The sequence below is a fragment of the Silurus meridionalis genome, chromosome 5, assembly GCF_014805685.1.
Source record: "Silurus meridionalis isolate SWU-2019-XX chromosome 5, ASM1480568v1, whole genome shotgun sequence".
NCBI lineage: Eukaryota > Metazoa > Chordata > Actinopteri > Siluriformes > Siluridae > Silurus > Silurus meridionalis.
In genome coordinates, this window is record NC_060888.1 from 11,270,846 (window position 1) to 11,295,031 (window position 24,186).

The 24,186-nt window shown below is 35.9% G+C and overlaps 1 protein-coding gene across 1 annotated transcript in view; it reads right to left on the reverse strand.

The window, feature by feature from the left end:
- The window catches only part of LOC124386251 (ephrin-B1-like), a 47,799-nt gene that overhangs the window by 17,979 nt on the left and 5,634 nt on the right, over positions 1-24,186 (reverse strand). Inside the window, exon 2 of the mRNA XM_046849979.1 lies at positions 8,374-8,651. Within this exon, the coding sequence (XP_046705935.1) occupies positions 8,374-8,651 (278 nt within the window). The remainder of the gene's footprint in view (positions 1-8,373; positions 8,652-24,186) is intronic.

Here is a 24,186-nt window from a genome sequence, read left to right on the forward strand (position 1 = left end):
TCTTACAATTAATGCTTGCTTTAATTTGTAGCCTTGTAAGTAAAAGCACACTTTTAAAATAAATTCTTAAGACACAAACATTGAACTAACATTTTACTTGGCCTATATTTATGTTTAGTGTTATGCATTCTAACAGAGTTGCTTTGATAAATAACTTAATACCAAAATTAACATTTATTTTGATTATTAAACTAAGTAGCATGAAATGATGCATGTACAGTAAGTAAATGGGTGAGTAAGAAAAATTTCTCTAAACTAACTCCCCCTTTTTTCCCCTCTCTTCTCTTTTGTCAAGAAATAGCTGTAGGCTCTTTATTGGTTTTCTGAGTATATTCTCTGAGCTATTGAGTTCACTGAACTAACAAGGATGAGTATCTATACTTGAGTTTGTGACGGTCATTTAAACTCTGTTCTTTTCTACAGGCACTCTCTGTGCAGGTACTTATCTCCCTGATTTAATGTGTCCAAATCCTTTGCTTGTTTATTGTAGTAGGCACCCTGGCAGTTCATATTGTCAAACAGTTCTTCTCTTGTGTTTACTGAATTTGGTTGTAACAAAATGTCATGCATGGGTACAAGAATTCTGGGTCTTCTCCTGAACAGCTGCTTTGGTCCCTTGTGATGGCATATTTCTCTGATCAAGAACATCTAAATACAAATCCATTATTTTTATTTCCATCCAATAAGAAAAAAAAAATTGCACCAATCAGCTCTACCTTAAGAGGCACCATCGTTGTGATGGGAACCCTTCTCTTTTGAAGTTTCACTGCGATTACTGTGGGATCTACAATCCTGCATGTGCCCTTAAGACATCCATCTCATTGGAACACATATGCATAGTCTCTCATGATGCCCTCCATTTCCAACAGTTCATTTTCTTTGGTGTCCTCTTTGGTGTTACAGTGCTGTCCACAGACATGATGTTTTTATACTGAACTCCCACAATTAATACATTTGAATACTGAACTCTCACTAAATTCATGGCTTTTACTGCTATACTGTCTGTAATAGAACTGAGGCCCCTCATCCATAACCATAACTGGGATTTCAGTTGAAACTTACATTTGCCAAATTGTGCTTTTATTATACCTCATCAGCCCTTGGTCTGCACAATTTGGGGAAAAATGTCATGTTGCCATATTGTGATATGCGATATAATAAATGGTATCATGAGTCCACTTGATTGGTAATCACACACAGCACACAGATTAGTAATAATGCTGACGTGTGTTTGTAAAACTATAAAGGTTTTTAAACAATTTTTACTATATGAAATAACATTTGCATTAATGTAAAAAAATAAATAAATAAATCAACAAGGTACAGCTGATTTAAATAAAACAATAAATAAAAACAAATTTCGAACAAAAATAAGATATTTGAAACATTTTTGCCAAAACAAACAGGGAATGCCCTGCGCACATTTAATTATTTACCCGTTGAAGTGTAAGACAGTATATACTTGTATATACAGTACATACTTGAATTTAGGCAGTTTTGCAATCATTATCATTTAATGTGTTTGTCCTTTTTTTTTTTTTTTTTTTTTAAAATAGAAGATTGCTAATGATTTGCATGGTGTGGAAGTGGAGCATTGTGGTTTGAGAACAGAGACATAGGGGGGGTGACAATATAAATCTTCACAGAGGGTTCCAAAAGGCTAGAAACAGCCCTATTTACACAGGATGTAACAGACACGGGAGAGAGACAGAGAGAGAGAGAGATACCAGGCAGAGCTGACTGGGTGTATGGGGATGTGTGTGGGAAAGCGGAGGTTGCCAGGTGAAGGTGTGCCAATCTGGGAGTGTGTGCGGGTTACGTGTTGGCATCAAAGAACGATGTGCGGGACCGCAAATGGGGGTGTCAGGCGTGAGTACAAGGAAAAGGAAAGTGGCAGGGCAAAAGTAATTGAAAAATAAAAGAAAGCGGAGTCTGTTAAACTATCGCCTTTTGTCTCGTTCTTCCAACCTGGAACCAGTGAGATCTGTTACAAGTTTGTCATATTGCCACGTGATGTAGCAACTTTAAAACAGCTCTTCAGATGTTAAGCCAAGAAGCTTTTATTGTCATTTCAACCATATATAGCTGACGCAGTACACAGTGAAATAAAACAACATTCCTCCAGAACCCTAGTGCTACATTAAACAACATAAAGCTACATAACAGAAAACACAGAGCTAAGGACTAGATGTGCACACTATGGTTCAAAGTCAAATTCTCCCCCGCAAGTCTTTCTCACAGTTTCTCTTTCACAGAGAGTCTTTGATCTAGCCTATATTGCTTTAGCATTTGTAAATCTGTTACATATTTGCCAATGTTCTCATCAAAACTTCGGTCCCTGACAAAAAAAAAAAAAAAAAAAAAAAAAACACAGTACTGTTCAACTATCTAATTCAACTTTGGACTGCAATGCTTACCCAATGCTGTTATTAATCTACACACAGATCCAACCTGGTGTTGAGGTGCTAACCAAAGTCTCGCACAGTTTTCTAACTAGATCTGAAATGAGGTACCAGAACATTTTTAATTTAACAGATTTGTCAGCTGCTGCCAAGGTAAAATTAATTGTACAGAATGAGCTCTAATTTTCACATTTTCCATGATGGTGGTTGTTGCATCACAGATAGAGATTCTTTATTCTTTATGTCACACTTGTTTTATGCCCAAACTATACATCCTTTTAAGCTGTTAGCTAAATAAAGTGAAAGAAGAAGCAGATAGAAAATAATAGCTAAGTAGGTTTGCTGAACAAGCACTTTCTAAAAAAACCCTGCACACCTACAAATATGGGTCAGCAGCTTTAAAGTGTTTAACTCAACCATCATAGCCTTCAACTACCTGCATGTCTTCCGTCACCACATCCATAAACCTCATCCTTGGCCTTCCTCTTTTCCTTCTACCTGGTGGCTGCATTTTCAGCATTCTTCTACTAATCTAACCCATGTCCCTCCTCTGCACATGTCCAAACCATCTTAATCGTGCCTCCCTCACCTTGTCTCCAAAACGTCCTACATGCGCTGTGTCCCTCTAATAAACTAATTTCTAATCCTGTCCATCCTCGTCACTCCCAGCAAAAAAAAACAGTAAAAAAAAAAACTGCTGGTGCCAGCTTTGCAAGTATTTCTATAACTAGTACTGTTTGTGTACAGAAGTCTTTAGAGTTTCAATACATAAAAAAAAAACATTCAGTGAGCAGCAATTCTGTGAATGGAAATGCCTTGATTAGGGATTTTAATACCAAATTGACAGAGTGGTCTGAATACAGTAACTCTCAAAAACAGTCTGTATACTTGTGGTGAGCAGTTGGTGAGCTGATGGCCTTACAATTTATTGCCAAGCTAAAGTTCTAATGATTATTCCATCGATTAACCGCGTAATCGTGTAATTTGTTTTATTTAGAAAAATGTACATATTTATTACTGAAATTGTGTAAGAGAATGTTGGTGAAAACTACATGCTTGAAATTTTCTATGGACTAAATCCATGTATTTATCACAGCTTTAAAAATGTGCTAAACTACCTACTCTACATGGCCAATGTGGAGGGACTTTTTAAACACACTGTATATAAAAAAAAAAAAGTAAGAATCTATTTAAAATTTCTTTAAAACGGTAAACACACTGTACAGCTGTCTTTATGGTTCAGTTTGAAATGACCCTAAACTTCATTAGTCTTTGGTCTGAACGCTCCTCGCTTTTTTCTCTCCCTGTTCCGCCATTTTTTATTCTGCAGCGGGTGGTGCGTCAGTAATAATAGTCCATGGGAAACACAGTGCTCATTGTTTAGTTAAATGGACTAAACTAATTTTTGCAATCGAATTACTCGAGTTAATAGAGGAATCATTATAGCCCTAGTTCGCACACAAGTTTAACTGGTTTATCGTAACTGTAAGTTTCACACTGAGAATGGAAATTGTTTTTACATTGTTTTTATTATTATAATGATTATTGCTATTACTTACAATAAACAAACACTGCTGCTTTTAACAGTGGTGTGTAAACTGTTAATAAGATTATATATGACAACCATTTGCCACTAGGTTCTCTACTGTAAGATGTTACTCAGGTTTCACCATAATGATACTGTTTTCCTGAGCTAAACAAACATAATAAAATTATCAGAAAGTTTGTTTTAGTAACCTAATTAACATTAAATAAGATCATATTGAATGCAAATCTATTTGTTTACTTTAATATACTGTGCTTAAAAAATGTTGATTAAACCAAATGTGTAGCATTAAATTAAGCAAGTTGTCTCAAATAAAGGTACATACATCATACATCAGTCCTAGGTCTCATAGGTATAAATAATGAAATTCACACAAGTGTCACACAAATTCCTTACATTTAAATATTTTATACGTTTTATTATACTAACATATGCGGCCATAAAACAAAAATTATTGATCTAATTTTTATTTACCTTATATAACATTCTGAATCCCTTTGTAAATTTGTGGAATTCATCTCAAACCTGATTTCTTTATTTGACAAACAATTATTTTTGGTGACTTTAATATGTATTTTAATAATCCAGAAGACCTTTTGAGAACAGTGGTTGTGTCCATTTATTATTCACATAGAATTAATGGTGGTCATACACTAACATTAAATACAGAAAAGTATGCATATTTTCAGTCATCTTACCTCATTTAAAGGTCACAAAACATGCACCTTGCCACACTAGCACCTAAAACATAAATTCACCAAATGACATTTTAGTGGCAAAATTTTAAGCCAGACAATCTACTCTTTTATAACAATATAGCTATATCAGATCAGCAATTAGAATGGTTTAGTCACTGAGTCACTAAGTGACTGAAATAACTAATTTAAAAATAACTAATTAATTTGACTAAATACCTAAAAAATGATTCGTTTTTCCCATAGATTTTATTTATGTTATGAAACCTGTCCTTAACCCAGGTCATCTGTCCAGTATCTACCATCTCCCTTCAAAAAGTTATGCTTATATGCTCATATAACATTCGAATAGCATTTTTTAAATATATCAATCAGGATGTAGGCTTCATCATACCACAGATACAGCACTGGATAAATTGATAAATGGCCTACTCCTGGCTACTGAACAGGGTTGTGTCTATTTGCTCTTGTTGCTTGACTTTAGTGCAGCTTTTACACCAATTATCATACTATTCTCTGTGACAGACTCGAAAATGTACTTGAAGTTAAGGGAACGCCAATTAGATAATATTTTAATTGTTATAAGTTTGTAGCTATGAATGGAAACTTTTACTCTAAAGGATATAAGGATATATTTTCGGCCCACTGCCTTTGTCTTTATACACGCTACTTCTGGGTTAAATTATTCATAAATATGGAGTTCCCGTCCACTGTTATTCTGGTGACCGATAGATGTCTTAGAAATGTTTTAGAAAACTATATTAGAGACACCAGCTTGAGGAATGTTTATGAGGACATGCTATTGGATGCTATTAAATACTTGTATTGGAAACCTCATGCAACTATAGTAGAAGTAAACTTTCTGACTACATAGTATCGCTGGATGACATTACTGTTTCATCATAGTCTAACACCATGTTCTGACACCATGGTGTGCGAGATTACTGATTCCAAGTTTTTTTTTTAAGCTCATGATATGTAATATAGATGATAAGATATTCAAAGTCTTAGTAATTTTATCTTGAGGAACATTATTCTGAAATTTACCACAATTTTTTGCAGATTGGTGAACCAGTGCCTAGGGCTGAAATGATTTCTCAAATAAATTGATTATTTTAAATAAAAAAGAAAGTATTTGCCTCGATGCTTTGTTTAGTCCATTTAGCTACATACGGAGCACTGCGTTTCTCCACAGTCCATTATTACATTATTACCAACCGCTAAACTGCAGCGCTCTAGGCAGGTAAACACAGAAAATGCTGCAGAATGAAAAATGGAGGAACAGGGAGAAAACAATGAGGGGTGAGGTGCCAAATAAAATAGAAAATAAAAAACAGTTTCTGAAGTTGGAATCATTTCAAACTAAAACAAAGACAAACACCATACAGTGCATTTGCCCTTTTTTTATATAAAAAAATTAGAAATTGATTTTTATATTTTTATTTATGATTTATATATTTATATATATATATATATATATATATATATATATATATATATATATATATATATATATATATATTTATATTTATATTATATTTATATATATATTTATTTATATAAATAATATTTATATATATATATATATATATATATATATATATATATATATATATATATATATATATGTATATATATATTTGCATTTTGATGTAATATGGCAATTAAATGAACTAAATAGGTTTACTTTTCAGATATACTTGTATGCAATTTCAGCAATAAAACTAAATTTGTCTAAAAATGAAATAAATTGCTTGTTCATTTTAAGAAACCTGCCTTATTTTCTCTTGTATATTTAGTATTGCTCTTCAATAAAAAAAATCTAACTTACCATTTCCTCAGTTTAGAAATGTTATATATTTTGTTGTTTTATTGTGAATAAAATATGGGTTTATGAAAGTAATCATTGCAATCATTCTGTTTTTATTTAGATTTAACATTGTTCCAACTTTTTGGAATGAAAAATGTAGTTAGGATTGTTAGCATTCTTTCATCTAAAAAATATTGCAAAAATAAATGTCACTACATAATCAAGAAAAACTAGCTCCCACTTTCACTACCTCTAGGTTAGACTACTTTATCATCCCTATCTTATCCACACTGCAACAACTGAAAACAACCTCCTTATAAAAATCAATAATAAAATGTTGTGGATTTCAGCATAAAGCAAGAAAGACCCCAAGACACCATTAGGTAGAGTGGACAATTTCCAGTACTGTGCTGTACTGGATCACCTAGGAGCAGTCATAGTCCAGTCGCCTTCAGCGAATATGCCACACCGATAAGTTCGATTTTCAGATTGCTTTGGAACAGCAGCGCAAATTATACCAGGATAATAAAATGCCAGGATATAAAATAAATAATAAATGGATAGATAGATAGATAGATAGATAGATAGATAGATAGATAGATAGATAGATAGATAGATAGATAGATAGATAGATAGATAGATAGACAGACAGACAGACAGACAGACAGACAGACAGACAGACAGACAGACAGACAGACAGATAGGGTGGATGGATTGATGGAGCAAAATATGTGTTGCATATCCATCAAATAAACATTAAGCAAAATGCACCCATTACAATGTATTCACAGTCAGAAAAGCCGTTCACCCAGGCAGGATCTTAAAATGATACATTAAATTTTGTTACACATGAATAGCACAATGTTGGAAAATGTTGCATGCTGAAAGATTAAAAAGGAAAAAACAAATTGACCAAGTTTTAATCTGATGGTAGAGCAGGGTTGGCTGCAGTTAATGTTATATGCTTATCCAGATCTATTTGTGGAAAATCTTAAAATTGACAAAAAAATTTAGGTTTTAATAAAAAAAGTACCTTAAACAAAACATGGTCCAGTAAAGTTAGACAAAGGCAAATGCTAACATCATTAACAAATTACAGAAAGAAAGGACATCAAATCTGAATGACTAGCAGACCATTGTCTGACCTGGATTTGGACCTTGTCCAGGCCTTACATTTTGATGAAGGTGTTATCAGTGTCTGCCTCCTGCTGTGACCTAATGACTCTGAGTTCTTGAGGAAGCATGGATTTGAGGCAGATGAGCCCTGCAGTAATGAGGTTATGCTGAGGCCTGTGACACTTACAACAATAATAACAGAGGAAATGGTATAACTGGAAATGCCTACACTCACACCATTTGGTTTTTGTATTATCTTTTGACCCCCTAAGTGAAGCAAACAAAAGGGAATGTCATTCAGGAGAACATTAAGCCCACATAAAAGAGCAGAGGACAGAGGGAATGGAAAGAGATTAAGAGAAAGAGAAAGAGAGAGAGAGAGAGAGAGAGAGAGAGAGAGAGAGAGAGAGAGAGAGAGAGAGAGAGAGAGAGAGAGAGGGAGAGAGAGATTAAGATTTAAGGTCCTTAAAATCTAAAGTATGAACCTTTTTTTTTTTTTTTTTACTAATCCCACATTTGTTGTGTGACCCCTCTTCATAGCTATTTAAGGTTTAGGATTATGCACAAGGAGCATTATGCAATGATCATTTTCATGTGTTAATTTTTATAATGTGGCTTAGGGTTAGGGTTTCATCATTGCAAGCTTCTCACCTAAAAAGTATATTATGGAACTGACACAGTACTGAACTATTCCTTTCCTTCTCAAAAAAAAACAATAACAGTGCATGAATAGAAACCTTGACATGGAATGATCACTACATAAATTATATATTAAGGTGAAAATATAATAAATGCTTGGCTTACATGTGATGTAGTAATCTTTGTTCTTATTGAACTCCAGACCCATGTAGTTAGGGCTGAATTCCTGGAACTTGATGGTGAATTTGATGTCCTTCTGAGGTTTGTTACAGGTCACCAACACATATGGGTCTAGCACAGTGCTGCAGGACTCTGCTTGTTCTTTCTTTACAAGATAGAGCTTGTAATACTCATACAGCTGCCCTGAATTTGCCTTGGGACAGATAATATCCATTTTGTCTCCAATATCAGGATAGATCAGCAGGCCTTTGCCACTCTGGAACCTGTATTGAAAAGAGAGATGAGATGCAGGTTATGCATTTTCCCAACATTTAAACATATATTTTTATTCAGATATTGCACAGTGTGAAAGTGCCTGACAAAAAGTAACATGACTACAAAAACCGAAGCATGGCAGTTTTCATGCATATCAAACCATTGAGTCCTTCATAAAGAACATTTATCAGGACAGAAATCTCTCTCAATGTATGATGAAGTCAGTGATCAGTCACAATTTTCTAATATTTTGCAGTGACCCTTATTGCTAAAGAGACTAAATATTGCTCCTACAGCATAATACAGCTAGTAGCTCCTAAATGAATGCGTAAAGCATTCAGGTCTGTAACATTCTCTTGGTATAGCTGAAAATTAAATCATCCACTTCTAAAGAAGTTGAAGGATACCTTATTACCTGTCAACCTGTGCCTGTGTTTATGCACATCTGGAAACAAAGGTGCATTCTCGACGATATTTTTCTGACCACAATAAACCCTGTTTAATTACTTTATTTAGTTTGGATCTGCATCAATTTATTCAATATTCTAAGTGTGGCGATTTCTAAGTGTAGCCATCTGTGCCCCAATTTGGGCTACTCTGCAATATTATAGTACCATGCAGTTCACCTTCACCCATCTAACTTGTTGGTAGGGCTGGGCGATATGGCCTAAAAAAAAATCCCAGATTTTTTCACAAAAAATCCGATTTGCGATTTAAATAGATTTTTTTCCCCCTGCTTAAAATCAACCTGCATATGACAAAGAAAATGTTCAAAAATAAAGTTGTAACTTTATTAAATGGGTTAAAGTGCAATCAGAAACAACAAGCCATTGTAAATTGTAAAAATAGAACGTAACATAACATAAAATGAGCAAACCTACAAAGAAAAATGTTTTATGAGTGTTTAAATGTGGAACATGATTGAAAATTCACCTGAGGTTTGGAGTGATTTTGCCTTTACCTTTCTTAAAAACTCCACAGAAAAATATAATAGACAGGGAGATTCTAAATAAGAATTATTTGAAAGATTAAGCAAACCTCAAAAAAATGTTTTATGAGCGTTTGATTGTGGTGATTCAAATGCTCTGATTGTTCCGTTTCGTAACGGAAACGCCGTTCTGAAGCGTCTTTACAGGTATTTTGTTATAAACTATGGGAGCCCAGAGGGGAGCGTCGGCGGACATTAAACAAGTCTCTTCTGCTTGTTGCCTTTTTTTAGCAGTGGTTTCCTAGCAGATATTCTACCATGAAGGCCTGATTCACACAGTCTCCTCTTAACAGTTATTGTAGAGATGTGTCTGCTGCTAGAACTCTGTGTGCCATTGACCTGGTCTCTAACCTAAACTGCTGTTAACCTGCGATTTCTGAGGCTGGTGACTCGGATGAACTTATCCTCCGCAGCAGAGGTGACTCTTGGTCTTCCTTTCCTGGGGCGGTCCGCATGTGAGCCAGTTTCTTTGTAGCGCTTGATGGTTTTTGTGACTGCACTTGGGGACACTTTCAAAGTTTTCCCAATTTTTCAGACTGACTGACCTTCATTTCTTAAAGTAATGTCACTCGTTCTTCTGTACTTAGCTGCTTTTTTCTTGCCATAATACAAATTCTAACAGTCTATTCAGTAGGACTATCAGCTGTGTATCCACCTGACTTCTGCACAACACAACTGATGGTCCCAACCCCATTTATAAGGCAAGAAATCACACTTATTAAACCTGACAGGGCACACCTGTGAAGTGAAAACCATTTCAGGTGACTACCTCTTAAAGCTCATCAAGAGAATGCCAATAGTGTGCAAAGCAGTAATCAAAGCAAAAGGTGGCTACTTTGAAGAACCTACAATATGACATATTTTTAGTCGTTTCACACTTTTTTGTTATGTATATAATTCCACGTGTTAATTCATAGTTTTGATGCCTTCAGTGTGACTCTACAATTTTCATAGTCATGAAAATAAAGAAAACTCTTTGAATGAGAAGGTGTGTCTGTACTATATATATATATATATATATATATATATATATATATATATATATATATATATATATATATATATATATTTATTTATTTATTACATACAGTGGGTACGGAAAGTATTCAGACCCCCTTAAATTTTTTACTCTTTGTTATGATGCAGCCATTTACTAAAATCATTTAAGTTAATTTTTCTTCCTCATTAATGTACACATAGAACCCCATAGCACCCAGAAAAATGCACAATTGTTGACATTCTTGCAGATTAATTAAAAAAGAAAAACTGAAATATCACATGGTCCTAAGTATTCGGACCCTTTGCTCAGTATTTAGTGGAAGCACCGTTTTGATCTAATACAGCCATGAGACTTTTTGGGAAAGATTCACCAAGTTTTTTACACCTGGATTTTGGGATCCTCTGACATTCCTCCTTGCAGATTCTCTCCAGTTCTGTCAGGTTGGACGGTAAACTTTGGTGGACAGCCAATTTTAGGTCTCTCCAGAGATGCTCAATTGGGTTTAAGTCTGGCTGGGCCATTTAAGAACAGTCACGGAGTTGTTGTGAAGCCACTCCTTTGTTATTTTAGCTGTGTGCTTAGGGTCATTGTCTTGTTGGAAGGTAAACCTTCGGCTCAGTCTGAGGTCCAGAGCACTCTGGTGAAGGTTTTCGTCCAGGATATCCCTGTACTTGGCCGCATTCATCTTTCCCTCGATTGCAACCAGTCGGCCTGTCCCTGCAGCTGAAAAACACCCCCACAGCATGACGCTGCCACCACCATGCTTCACTGTTGGGATTGTATTGGCCAGTTGATGAGCAGTGCCTGGTTTTCTCCACACATACCGCTTAGAATTAAGGCCAAAAAGTTCCATCTTGGTCTCATCAGACCAGAGACTCTTATTTCTCACCATCTTGGAGTCCTTCAGGTGTTTTTTTAGCAAACTCCATGCGGGCTTTCATGTGTCTTGCACTGAGGAGAGGCTTCCGTCAGGCCATTCTGCCATAAAGCCCCGACTGGTGGAGGGCTGCAGTGATAGTTGACTTTCTACAACTTTCTCTCATCTCCTGACTGCATCTCTAGAGCTCAGCCACAGTGATCTTTGGGTTCTTCTTTACCTCTCTCACCAAGGCTCTTCTCCCCCGATAGCTCAGTTTGGCCAGATGGCCAGCTCTAAGAAGGGTTCTGGTCGTCCCAAACGTCTTCCATTGAAGGATTATGGAGGCCACTGTGCTCTTAGGAACCTTAACTGCAGCAGAAATTTTTTTGTAACCTTGGCCTGATCTGTGCCTTGCCACAGTTCTTTCTCTGAGCACTTCAGGCAGTTCCTTTGACCTCATGATTCTCATTTGCTCTGACATGCATTGTGATCTGTAAGGTCTTATATAGACAGGTGTGTGGCTTTCCTAATTAAGTACAATCAGTTTTTCTTTTTTAATAAATCTGCAAAAATGTCAACAATTCTGTGTTTTTCTGACAATATGGGGTGCTATGTGTACATTAATGAGGAAAAGAAATTAACAAATGAATATAGGGAAGATTTAAGGGGGTCTAAATACTTTCCATACCCACTATATTATATATATATATATATATATATATATATATATATATATATATATATATATATATATATATATATGTGTGTGTGTGTATGTGTGTGTATGTGTGTGTATGTGTGTGTGTTTATATACCTCTGTTTTATGTGCCTATGTCTGTACTCTGAGATCTGAGATGCATCAATGTATATATTAATTCAAAGAGATACATTTAATAGTAGAATAAATTGTCTTTTTGTCCTCAGCAAACCAGTTACATACCCATTTTGGATAAAGAACACAAGTCCTAAATACCGAGTTCTAATTGGAAGCAACGGTAAGACATACACGTGTTGCCATGACAGTGCTGGGCTTTGACCACCTGACCTACTCCTGTTTCTCTCCCTTCATAATTTTCCTTCTTTCTTTATTGTACCTTCCCGCTCTGTCTGATTCTATCTGTGGTTCCCCTCTTTTTCTCTCCATCCTGTCTGAATACTTGTTTCTACCCTTCTCTTTTTCCCCCTATTCAACAAATGATTTTTTTTAATTTTACTAATATATAACTATAACATTTTTACTGCATGTGGCTGCCTCAAACTCTGAAATTCTTATTTCCCAGACCTTTGTGAAGCGTTAAGCATAATGAGGTTTTGGCTCAACATCAAGTTTGGAAGTACTGTCATAGATGTGAGCTAATGGGGATGAAAGAAATAGGGCACCAATTAGTGTTTCTCCTTTTTTTTTTAAAGCCTTCCACTTACTTTACTATACGATTTAGCTACATATTCGAAGGAACAATACATCAGGACTTATAAAAGAAAGGAGTAGAAAAGGCTAAACATTCCTTTCCAGTCAACTACTAGGGAGAAATTTGGCTATCTGGCTAGCAGAGCCAGTTACTGGTTCTAGCAAGTGTTCTTGTATTTGATACCTTTGCAAAACAAGGGATACCTTAATAAAACAAAACCTCTATCTTTGAGAACTCAACCCTTAACCCATCAGACTTCCCGTATGGAAAAAGTAGACAAGCGATCCTCTCACTCCCCATCACCCACTTCCTCACTACTATCCTCAGGCACAGCCTGTAACAGCCTTATACTCAAGCAGGGTTACAAAAGAACAGTGGGGTGCACAAATAGGCTGAAAAGCCAGACTAGGCCTGTCCCAAGTGCCACCATTCAGAACGCTCTGCACAAACTGGGAAGATTTGAATAGTGGAATTCACAGGGAATTGAGTAAGGTGAGATACAAATGTGTCTTAGACAATCCCTGGCAAGCTGTGCACATAACTTGAAGATTGAGAGTAGTCTTAAACTGAAGTAAGTACAAAAAATACCACCAAAAATACTGTATGGCAGATAACATTTATTATTCATTTTCCCATTATTCAGTGTAGCAATTAATGCCCTGAATAACAAACTGCTTTAATGCACAATATTATTTCTGTGAATAATACACTGGTTTATGAATGTTGCAATTTATGACAAAATTTGAAAAAGTAAAAAAGATAAACATTTAATTCTTTGTCTGTATATGAAATACTTAAGGGTCATATGATTGTTCATTTATAATGTTTGAATAACCACTTTAGCCTTATCTGAATGCATGCAATTATAGTGTTTGCAGTAATTAATCACTGCCTGAAATTGACAATTCTTGCACAAAGTACAACTTGGGAGTTTTTTTTACAATTAGTACGTGTATATAAATGACTAAATAACTTGCACATAAAAAAATCTTATACATTCTTTATTAGCACATCTGTGTACAGCTGCTTTAAGACAATGTCCATTGTTAAAACTGCTATACAAATAATGAATTTAATTGAATTTAATTGAATTTAATAAATTACAACATGTCAGCCCTAGTCAAATATAAACAATGCCTGAAAGCAAGCCAGTGCTCAAGAGCCTTTTATAGACACTATAGAAAAATAGAACACCACAAAAATATTCAGCAAAGTATGACAGGGATTTTAAAGAAAAGTGCTTGTCTGTCTATATTCAAGGTGCTATGTCAAGTATTACTATATACTATAGATTTATTAGAATTATTTATAGTGATTGAAGAACAAAGAAATCAGTTGTTTAACATGTATAACATCATGTGGATATTTCAGAAACTAATATTCTGGGATTTATACACATAGTAATGTGTAGAGTTCACACATTAAATGATGTGAAAAACACCTAGTTAATAAAAGTGGTTGGAGTAAAATCCCTAGATTAGTTTGAGTGTTCAGGAACAATGCAGAAATTCATATAATTGCTCTTTACAAGCAGGGATTGGCAGTATTTATGATACATGCATTTCAAATATCTATTTCAAATATAAAATAGGATTTTGTCATTAGTGTTTGATATGGTTGATGAAAATGGCTTCTTATTCATTATCAAAATACGTGTGTTTTGTAATTCTGTAGTTTAAAAATACTGTAAAATACCTTGTAAGAAGTCTAAATGATATAAAAATGTGACCTCTGATTAGTTTGTCCAGACTTGTTAAGATCAGAAACATTCAATTGATCCATATGGAAGAAGATGGTCAAGTTAAGAAATGTGCAGGCTGCTTTCAAATACTGTAGGTGTCCAATTATACCCTAATTGAAGTAGCTGTTTAGTAGAATCATGATTTTGCATACCATTGCATCAATGATTGCCTGACACATAATATATTATTATATTTATGGATAATGATCAAATGAATAATTAGTTGGAATCTGGTTGCTATGAATATAGTTGCCATCAGTTGTTTTCTTACGAATTACTTGTTTGTCATTGAGTACTTGTGTTGCTGATGCAAAGCAGCCCTTCATAACCAAACACCAACTAACTAAATTAGGATACAATTATTTGTCATTCGCAAACTGGTAAACATAAAAATGTTGGTTACTTTAAAACTAACCTTCATCTTAGAGATCACAGAGATTTGTATGTCAATATTTGGTCTGGTAACTGTTTTTACATGTTTATTGCATAACAGCCAGAGGAAACTCCTGTTATCAAACATTGTTTACTTAATCAACTAAGTGAGTGTAATTGTGAAAAATAGTTCAAACAGGCCAATTAATGGAGTGTTTATAAAGAAATTCCATGCTCCGTTATAAAAGTTTTTTTTTTTTTTAATACAAAAATACAGTAGTATTATTTTGATACAGGGTGTGGCTGCTGTACTTATTAGTTTATTTAGATACACTTAAAGTTAAGGTATTTGGTATTTTATTTCAAGATGCATTTTGATGTATTTTTGCCCATCCCTTACAACTATACGAAAATATGAAATATCCTATAGATGAGCTATAAAAACAAAAGAACACAACAGTAACATGAGTCTAATACTATCATGGGCCCAAATTTATAAAAACCGAGCAATCAAAGACTGTCCCCTTCATTCTGTATACATTTATCACTCTGCATTGAGTGAGACATTTATATATTATCTGCTTTAATGTGGATTGGTGGAAGCCTAAACATTTCTAGACTGGTAAGCATCAAATTATTTGTATGAGGTCCTCAGGAATCTCTGTTAATCAGGCATGACATAATAATAATAATAATAATAATAATAATAATAATAATAATAATAATAATAATAATAAATATTTGTAAAAACTATGTTTTTGTGTCATTCTTTCGGTTCTCTATCTGCTTTTACAACTGAGATTCAGATCTGATCACATTTCTTGTCACAGTTATGCAGCAGTCTTGAAATGGCATGTACAAATCGATTGTGTTTTGCTATATGCTAAATACGTTTATTTTTGGTCTTCCATTTCCTTATAATTTCACCAAAAATGTTAAACAGTTTAGGGGATGGCACCTTTGGTGAAAGACCACGTCTGTTGCTTTTTAGTGATGCTTTTCCAGGCTTGTACCATTTTCCTCTACTTATTTTTAATGTTTGGACTGAAAGATTTCTGTAATCAGTCTCCTCTTTAGTCGGAAATAAATGTTAAACTGGATTATTATCTGGTTTTAACTTTAGATTGACGTGGCCAATCTAAATCCTTGCACTTTTTTCCACAGTTGAAATTTTTTGTTGTGTTGTCAGCATGTTTAAGTCATTGTCATTTAATTGGTGGAATGTAATATTTTATCCCTGGACCTGTGAAGGTTTGTTAGCATTCACCGTTTTTTTTTGTGTGTGTGTTTTTCTTTAAAGTTCTCATTGGGTTTCCGTCATCACTTTTTTTTATTTTATCAGCCACCCTGTTTTATGCCTTGTTAGTTCACCAATTTTCTTTTCTTTTTACAGGACAATCCAAATTGTCAGATTGTTTTTTTTAGTCATGAACTGATAGCTGGACATTCTCTGGCATTGGTAGAATGCAGAATTCATGTTTCTATGCAAAGCAATGCCAGACCATCACACTGCCACAATCACGTTTGACAGTTAATATGATGTTCTTTTTATTAAACGGTTTATTAGTTTTACACCAAATGTAACAGGATGCACACTAAAAAGTCTGTGGCCTTAATGTTGGAAATTTCTCATGGATGCCATTTTTGCCAGTATTTTTCATATTGTTGACTCATGAACACTGACCTAAACTGAAGCAAGCGAGAGGCCTGAAGTTCTTCAGATGCTGTTCTGTGTTCTTTTATGAGCGCCTGGATGAGTTGTAATTGCACTTAGAGTAATTTATGTAGGTTGGCCACTCCTGAGAATGTTTACCGCTGTTTTCTCTATTTGTAAATAATGGCTCTCACCATGGTTCATTGGAAAAGCCTTAGAAATGGCTAGGTAACTCTAGCCACTTAATGTCGGTTATGTCAGAAATCCCCCTGCCACGCCCCCTTCGGCGGCGGCATTGCCTGAAGCACCCTGCTTCTTCTCCACGCACGGAGCTCGTCGCAGCCATGCTGATCACACACACCTGACTCTCATTCACTCATTCATCCTATCTCCTATTTAAGCCCCTCACCTTCACCCACTCGTGGTCCGTTATTGTTTGTGCATGATCGTATGTGTTGGTTCATGTCGGTCTGTGTGATCGCGTATACGTATCTCGCTACGTACCCTTCTTCTCGAACTGCGCATTCTCTCAACGGCACCCCGGATTACCCCGATCCTGCTGTTTTCCATGTTCACGCTGTCTGCACCACGTTTATCCGTTGCTGCCCAGCGCTGCGCTTTCCATAGCGCAGATCCGTGGATTCTCTACACAAACTGTCTCTGCTTTCACACAACTTCGTGGACCGCGCTCCCGAAGCGCACCACTGGATATTACTGCTTTGCTACAAGTATTGGTGGATTATCTCCTGAATATTCTCAATAAACTTTGTTTGCGTTTACTTCAGCTTCCGCCTCTTTATCCGCATTACAGATTATCTCGATCCGCATGACCAATCAAATCGCGGCAACGCTGTTGTGTAAAAGGACCTCCAAAAAACACGTGCATGCACATTCTCATTTAAAACCGCACATCATGTACATAAAGAAATTTCAAGCACCTTAATATATTGCCGCCATATTGGTTTTCGTTTGTCTCGATCATCGGTTATCTCTACGCTTTTTGGCGTCCCCTAGGCCGGCGACATAACTGGGTTCCACTGTAATACAATTTGCTTGATGATCTGAATCATTTAAGTGTGACATATTTAAAAAACAACTAGTGAAAATCCTTTTTTAAAGCACTTTATATGTTGCACATGCATCCATGAAAAGGTTTTCAGCCTTTAATATGCGGATTTGCACATCTGCACAGAAGAAAGTGCACATTTTGTGCACAGAAGTTGAAAAAGAACATTGTACAATAAATAAAAAATTTGAAAACATACTGGAAATTGTTAATGAAATTATTTATTTTTGCCTATGCCTACTTAATTTCTGATTTCTGTTTTCTGAAAAACAAAAGACTGTTGTCTGATGAGACAGGGATCTATTCTGTTCTCTCATTACCTTTCAGTTTTCTGGTTTTGGGAAATCCATTCAAGAACCATCATCCCCAAGAGCTCTCTGGCATCCAATGGCTTTTTGTCCCCAAGGGGGTTATGGCTTGTGCTGAGCTAGTTTGGCCACAATGAGTGCCACGCTTGCAGAGGGGATCTTTAACACCATGGAGAGTCCATCTGGGGCTGTGTTTCTACCTTGATAGAGGGCAGCTGGTTTGGCTGTGGTCATTTGCACAGGAGAAGCAATGGGGGAAGAGAAATAGGTTATCTAAGGCTGCTATGAATGGTTACAAGCTTCGAAATATTACCTCAACCTGACCTGTATTATTTAAGTAATAAATTGTATCTGGCCCTACCACATTTACACGTACTACACATACACAGTGTATGTATATGAAATATTAATCAAACTTGAAGTGTCATATGAAACTCGTGTTTCTCATGCAGAGGCCTACACTCCTACAGCAACTCACTCTAACTATTTTTCTAATTGGGGTAAAAAAATATTTTGACTTTGAGGACTGAAGAAATGTCACAAATATTTCCGCTGTATTCATAGCTTTGTATTCCTTTTACTGATTGAACAATTTGTCTGTTTTGAGATGGTGGGAGAGTTTTTACTCACAAAGACACACAGTCTTGAGAAAAATGTCTAGGGGAATCTCCAGTCTGTCTGTATGCTATGATTTATCTTAAAAAAAAAAAAATTAAAAAAATAAAATAAAACACACTGGTGTCACAGCTGAAGGTGAAACATCAGCTCGGTAAGTAAAAACTATATAATCCTCATCATGTGGTAATGGTATTGTTTAATCAAGTGCTATTATATAAACTGTTTGTTTAAAATAAAAAATCCCAAGAAGTTTGTCATGTGTGATGCTTTATTTTAGCATTGCTTTATTTTAATGCATTGCTTCAGTTAAATGGTTTATGTCTGTAATTATTCAGTAAGTTAAATGTAGCGTTAATGTTTGTGTACTGTACATCTTTACACAATCTTTATAAGCTGTGACAGAATGTTTTTGGGAGTGGGTGAGAGTGGACATGAAAATCAAGGAGTTGGAAACACACGTTGTGTGAACCGGCGGTAATGGTCAGAAATTCAGTGAGAGTCGGATTAAGAAAACAGTCACGTGCAGGGCTCTAGTTTGTGGACTGAATTTTTTTATTTCATAATGCCACAGATTCTTAATAAAATTGAGATCAAGACTCTGACTTTGACTTGCTCTTCAGCCACTCCAATGCTGCTTTGGCCTTGTGCTTGGGCTCTATGTCTGACTGAAAAATTAATTTCCCCCAACCTTCTGCTTTTGGCAAATTAAAGCAAGTTCTCTTGCAGTATTTCCCTATATTTCACTCCATATATTCTAACAAGATGGCAAGTCCCTGGTAATAATAAGCATCCCTGCAGCATGATGCTGCTACCACGTACTTGTGTTAGGCGTATGCCATACTAGGTCACTAGCCACTTTGATTTGTGGCTAAAAAGCTCTATCTTGTATAGGATATACAAGATAGAGTATAACCAAGTATATTAGGTAATGATAGTATAAGTATCTATACTCTAAGTATAAAATGTATAATGATAGCAAATAACTTTGACTGCTCATGTGTCAAATTGGCTGGGAAAACCACAGAAGAGGGATGAAACCAAGACAAATGGTTTTGATGGACGTTTGTGCCAGCCGTAGTTGAAGAATATACACAATATATGGGGAATATTTGATGTATCTTTTACACACATATCGTGTTTTGTTTTGATTGAGGCATGCATTTGCTGTGGCATCAATTCGATTAGCTTATGCAATGTGGCAACATTTAGTTCCATCCAGAGTGGCATTAATTTCTTACCAAGATCTTGTATTGAAGATGAGAGTGTTAAACTGCTGCGTAAAGTCTTCTTCAGCACAAAAAATTACAATGGGGTTAACAGTCTGGTCTCCATGGCAGCCAATCCATATGTGAAGATGACATGGTTCCAGTAATTCATGCTCTTGGCCAGGTTGTCTTCAGCAAACCAACTTGTTGCAGAGTGCAGCATATGGTCTGAGAACTGACAAGCAGACCTTCTGCTTTTACAACCTCTAAAGCAATGCTGGCAGCACTCATGGGTTTGTTTTTTGAAGTCAGCTTCTGCACCTAACACACAGCACAAGGACTCAACGTCTTTGATCCTTTGCAAGTCCTGTTCCGAGTGAAAACCGTCTTGGAAAACCTCTATATGACACTGGCCATTGTACTGTAACTGTTTCAGGGTATAACCGAACTTCTTATAGCTTAGGCTATCTTTGTGGAGAGCAACAATCTTAATTTCTTAAATCCTCAGAGAGTCTTTGTCATGAGGTGCCATGTTGAACTTCCAGTGGTCGGTCAGTATGAAAGAATTGTCGTCAAAAGCACCAAATTTTAAATGCGCTAATACAAGATACAGAAATTTGTATGGTCCTGTCAAGCTGACAAAAACATGAACATGAATGCCACAAATGTAAATGTAAATGATGAAAAGGACATGTGAGTTTAGCATTGCCTTATTTTACTGCATTGCTTCAGTTTAGTGGTTTATGTCTGTTATTATTCTGTAAGATAATCAGAACAGTTAGCCTCAATGTTTACACGACATACAGCTGTTATTGCTTTGGGTATCCAGGAATCGGAGGCTTAGTTTGATACAATGCAATTCTATTGCTTATAATGAAATTATTTCATTTCATTAGCCTATTTCACTACAGAGGGGGTGACGCTGCCTGATGCGTATATCCGAAGCTACCGCCTTCGTTAGATACAAATTTTTTAAGTTGAACTATAGTAACTCTGGGACTACCTGTATATACACACACACACACACACACACACACACACACACACACACACACTCTTGCACAATGTTCCGAATTTACCATTACCACCATTTTCAACACAAGTCCTTAGGGAAATTCCCCTGCAAAAGAGCATGTACACTAGTAACTTGAAACAAGACAAGGCAAGTGAATGCACAGACAGCCAATGTTTTAGGTGTATAATTCTGTGCGATTGGTATTTGATGACACTGCATTAACTGTCAGCATTTTAGGTTTTTGTAAATGTTAGAAAAGTCTTAAGATAAGTTTCAAAAGAAAGTAAAAAGTAAAAATAAAAAGTGAATGTTTCTGGGCTAACATGCCTTGCCTTTCCTGATGATATAACAGGATTAATATTGTTCAACAATATTATTCTGCAGTCTAGTGAATAATTCTCCTTATAATGATAAAGGGGGATCTAATTTTAGTCTGTAACCCAGCTTTACTGAGCAGCACACTTTTAGCAATCCACCTTTGCACACAGTGAACACAGATACACAACGACAGAAATGTGTATAATATACAGGGTCTTTATAATATACAGTCCCACAATTTTAGCTTTAGATTTAAGCTTGAGAAGCCAACTGCAAAACCTTATGTCTCTAATGTTGGCTTTCATTCACTTGATTGTCTACAACATTGCCCACACAATAAAAGCACAAAAAACTGGCAAATTTGCAAGTCTAATCATCCCCTCAACAACTCCGGACGGCCAAGAAACAGGCAGCATTCGCCTCTGGGATATCATTTGCCTGACTAGAAAATAATGATGTGCCATCATTGCCATGGATACTACACAATATTCTAAAAGAAAAAAAGAATTGAGAGGATATTAATACAAAAGCTCAGCACACAAAATGAATTAGTGTGGAGATTAGGCTGATTTAATGAGTCTTCCAGTTTTTCTAAAATAACTCTTATTTCCCTGCAGCTTGCAATCCAACACCTGGCATTGAGCATGTTTCAGCAGGTCCCTCCTCCTTTTTAACTTGATAACAGAGTTAAAACAAGTATTACCTTTATAGCCAACAAACTCAACTTTTCAAGGCAAATAACAGGGTATTATACAAATGGTTTTTGGTTATGTTCTTTGCTACTTGAAGTATATGCAAAATATTTTAATCTGGAAATGTGAGTTAAATCCAACAGGAAAAAAAGAAAATATCAGTTGTGAACAAACCGATATGTTTGACTGAAAATTAAAGAAGGCAATTATCTGAATGCATAATCTTTAGTGTCAAGTGTTTTATTTATTGTAAGCCCAAGATTGTGACTCAATTGTGAGACTAAAAGACATTCATTTAGGATCCTTGCAATTACAGTTTTGGCCATATGGAGACATTAGACAGAAGTACTTCTGTGATCAGTTTTTATAGAAGTTCCTATTTTTTTGTCATTCTAAATTTTTAATCCAGATATTTTTATTTGTTTTGCTATATAGGTTTTTTTTTTTTTGGCTAGATATTTTTGAAACAAATAGCAGATTAGGTACATTGTTTTAATATATCATGAATTGGAGTAAATGACTGACATTATGCAGGTTCCCTTGTAACCCAGCCATTAACCCAAGCCAATGCACTCTTAGTGTCGGTCCCAAGCCCGGATAAATGGGGAGGGTTGCGTTAGAAAGGGCATCCAGCCTAAAACGTGCCAAATCAAATATGCAGATCACGAATCAGAATTTCATACCGGATTGGTCGAGGCCCGGGTTACCAACGACCGCCACAGGTATCGTTAGCCAACAGGGTACCGGTGGAAATTGGGCTACTGTTGGCCGAAGGAGGAGAAGGAGAGAAGGAAGACGTCTAAAGCGACGGCGGTGAAAGGAGAAGTGTAGGAGAGTGGAGGTATTTTAAATGTTGGTACTATGACTGGTAGAGGGAGAGAGATAACTAATATGATGGAGCGGAGAAAGATAGCTATGTTGTGTGTTCAGGAGACCAAGCGGAAAGGGAGTAAGGCCAGGAACATTGGAGGTGGGTTTAAACTGTTCTATCATGGTGTGGATGGAAAGAGAAATGGTGTAGAGGTGATCCTGAAGCAAGAGAAGCAAAAGAGTATAGTGGAGATGAAGAGAGTTTCTGAAAGAGTGATGAACGTGAAGCTGGAAGTTAAAGGGGTGATGATAAATGTCATCAGTGCCGATGCTTCACAAGTGGGTTGTGAGATGGATGAGAAGGAAGATTCTGGAGTGAGCTAGATTAGACTTTAAGGTGTTGGCAGGGGACAGTGTAGCTAGACAGCGTCGGATGGTAGTCTGTAGGATGGCTATGGAGGGGAAGAATCAGGGGAGGAGTGTGAGGACTGAAAGAAGAATAAGATGGTGGAAACTGAAGGAGGAAGACTGAAGACTAGGAAGACTAGTGTAAGGTTCAGGGGGTCGCAGTGGTGAAGAGGTGCTGGATGATTGGGCAACTACTGCAGAAGTGATAGAGGTAATTGGTGTGACATCTGGAAATAGAAAGGAAGACAAAGAGACGTGGCGGTGGAATGAGGAAGTACAGGAAAGCATAAGAAGAAAAGGTTGGCAAAACAGGATTGAACTATTCCTGATCAAAGTATGTCAAATTATAGTGTGGCAAGGAGTATTATCCTTTTTTTCCCCAAGTTTTTCAAGCAATACATTCTTTGTATGTAACTTTACATTCCACACACATCAATAAGGCTTGGGCATTTATAATACTTTTACTAATTTACTGGTTGTCCTTCATTGGATTAGTTTTGGTAGGTTCATCAATGGCTGTTCACTTTCTGTCTAATTTATTCAATCCTTTGACATGTTTCCATTGTAATAAGTTCTAGATAAATTGAGAACTATTTTAAAATAGTTTTTAAATAAGTCACAGCTGGATGAAGGAGCACCTGTCTGCCCACAGTAAGCACTGGAACAATGTTAGTGTAACATTATATTGCTTCAATTTATTTTTTTTGCAGCAACCACAGATAATCAGAGTGAAATCACAGTGAAATGCACCTGAATATTACCACTCATGACACGTCTCTTGTCCAATCAAATTAATGGACCAGACCTGTTGTATATTAAGGAATTAATACAGCAATTGTAGACATAGAATAAATGTCTTAGAAATTATGGCCCGCAGTAACTAGACAAACAACTGTATTGTACAAGTGCTAGACATGTCCTAGATTTCAGGTCCTTCTGGTGTTTTACTTAATATTTCTTTGCTGGCTGTTTATCAGGAATAAATACACATAAGTTGTAAAGCTGGTTTGAAACAATGTCCATTGTGAAAAGGGCAATAGAAATAACATTATTTTATATTATATATACAGTACAGACCAA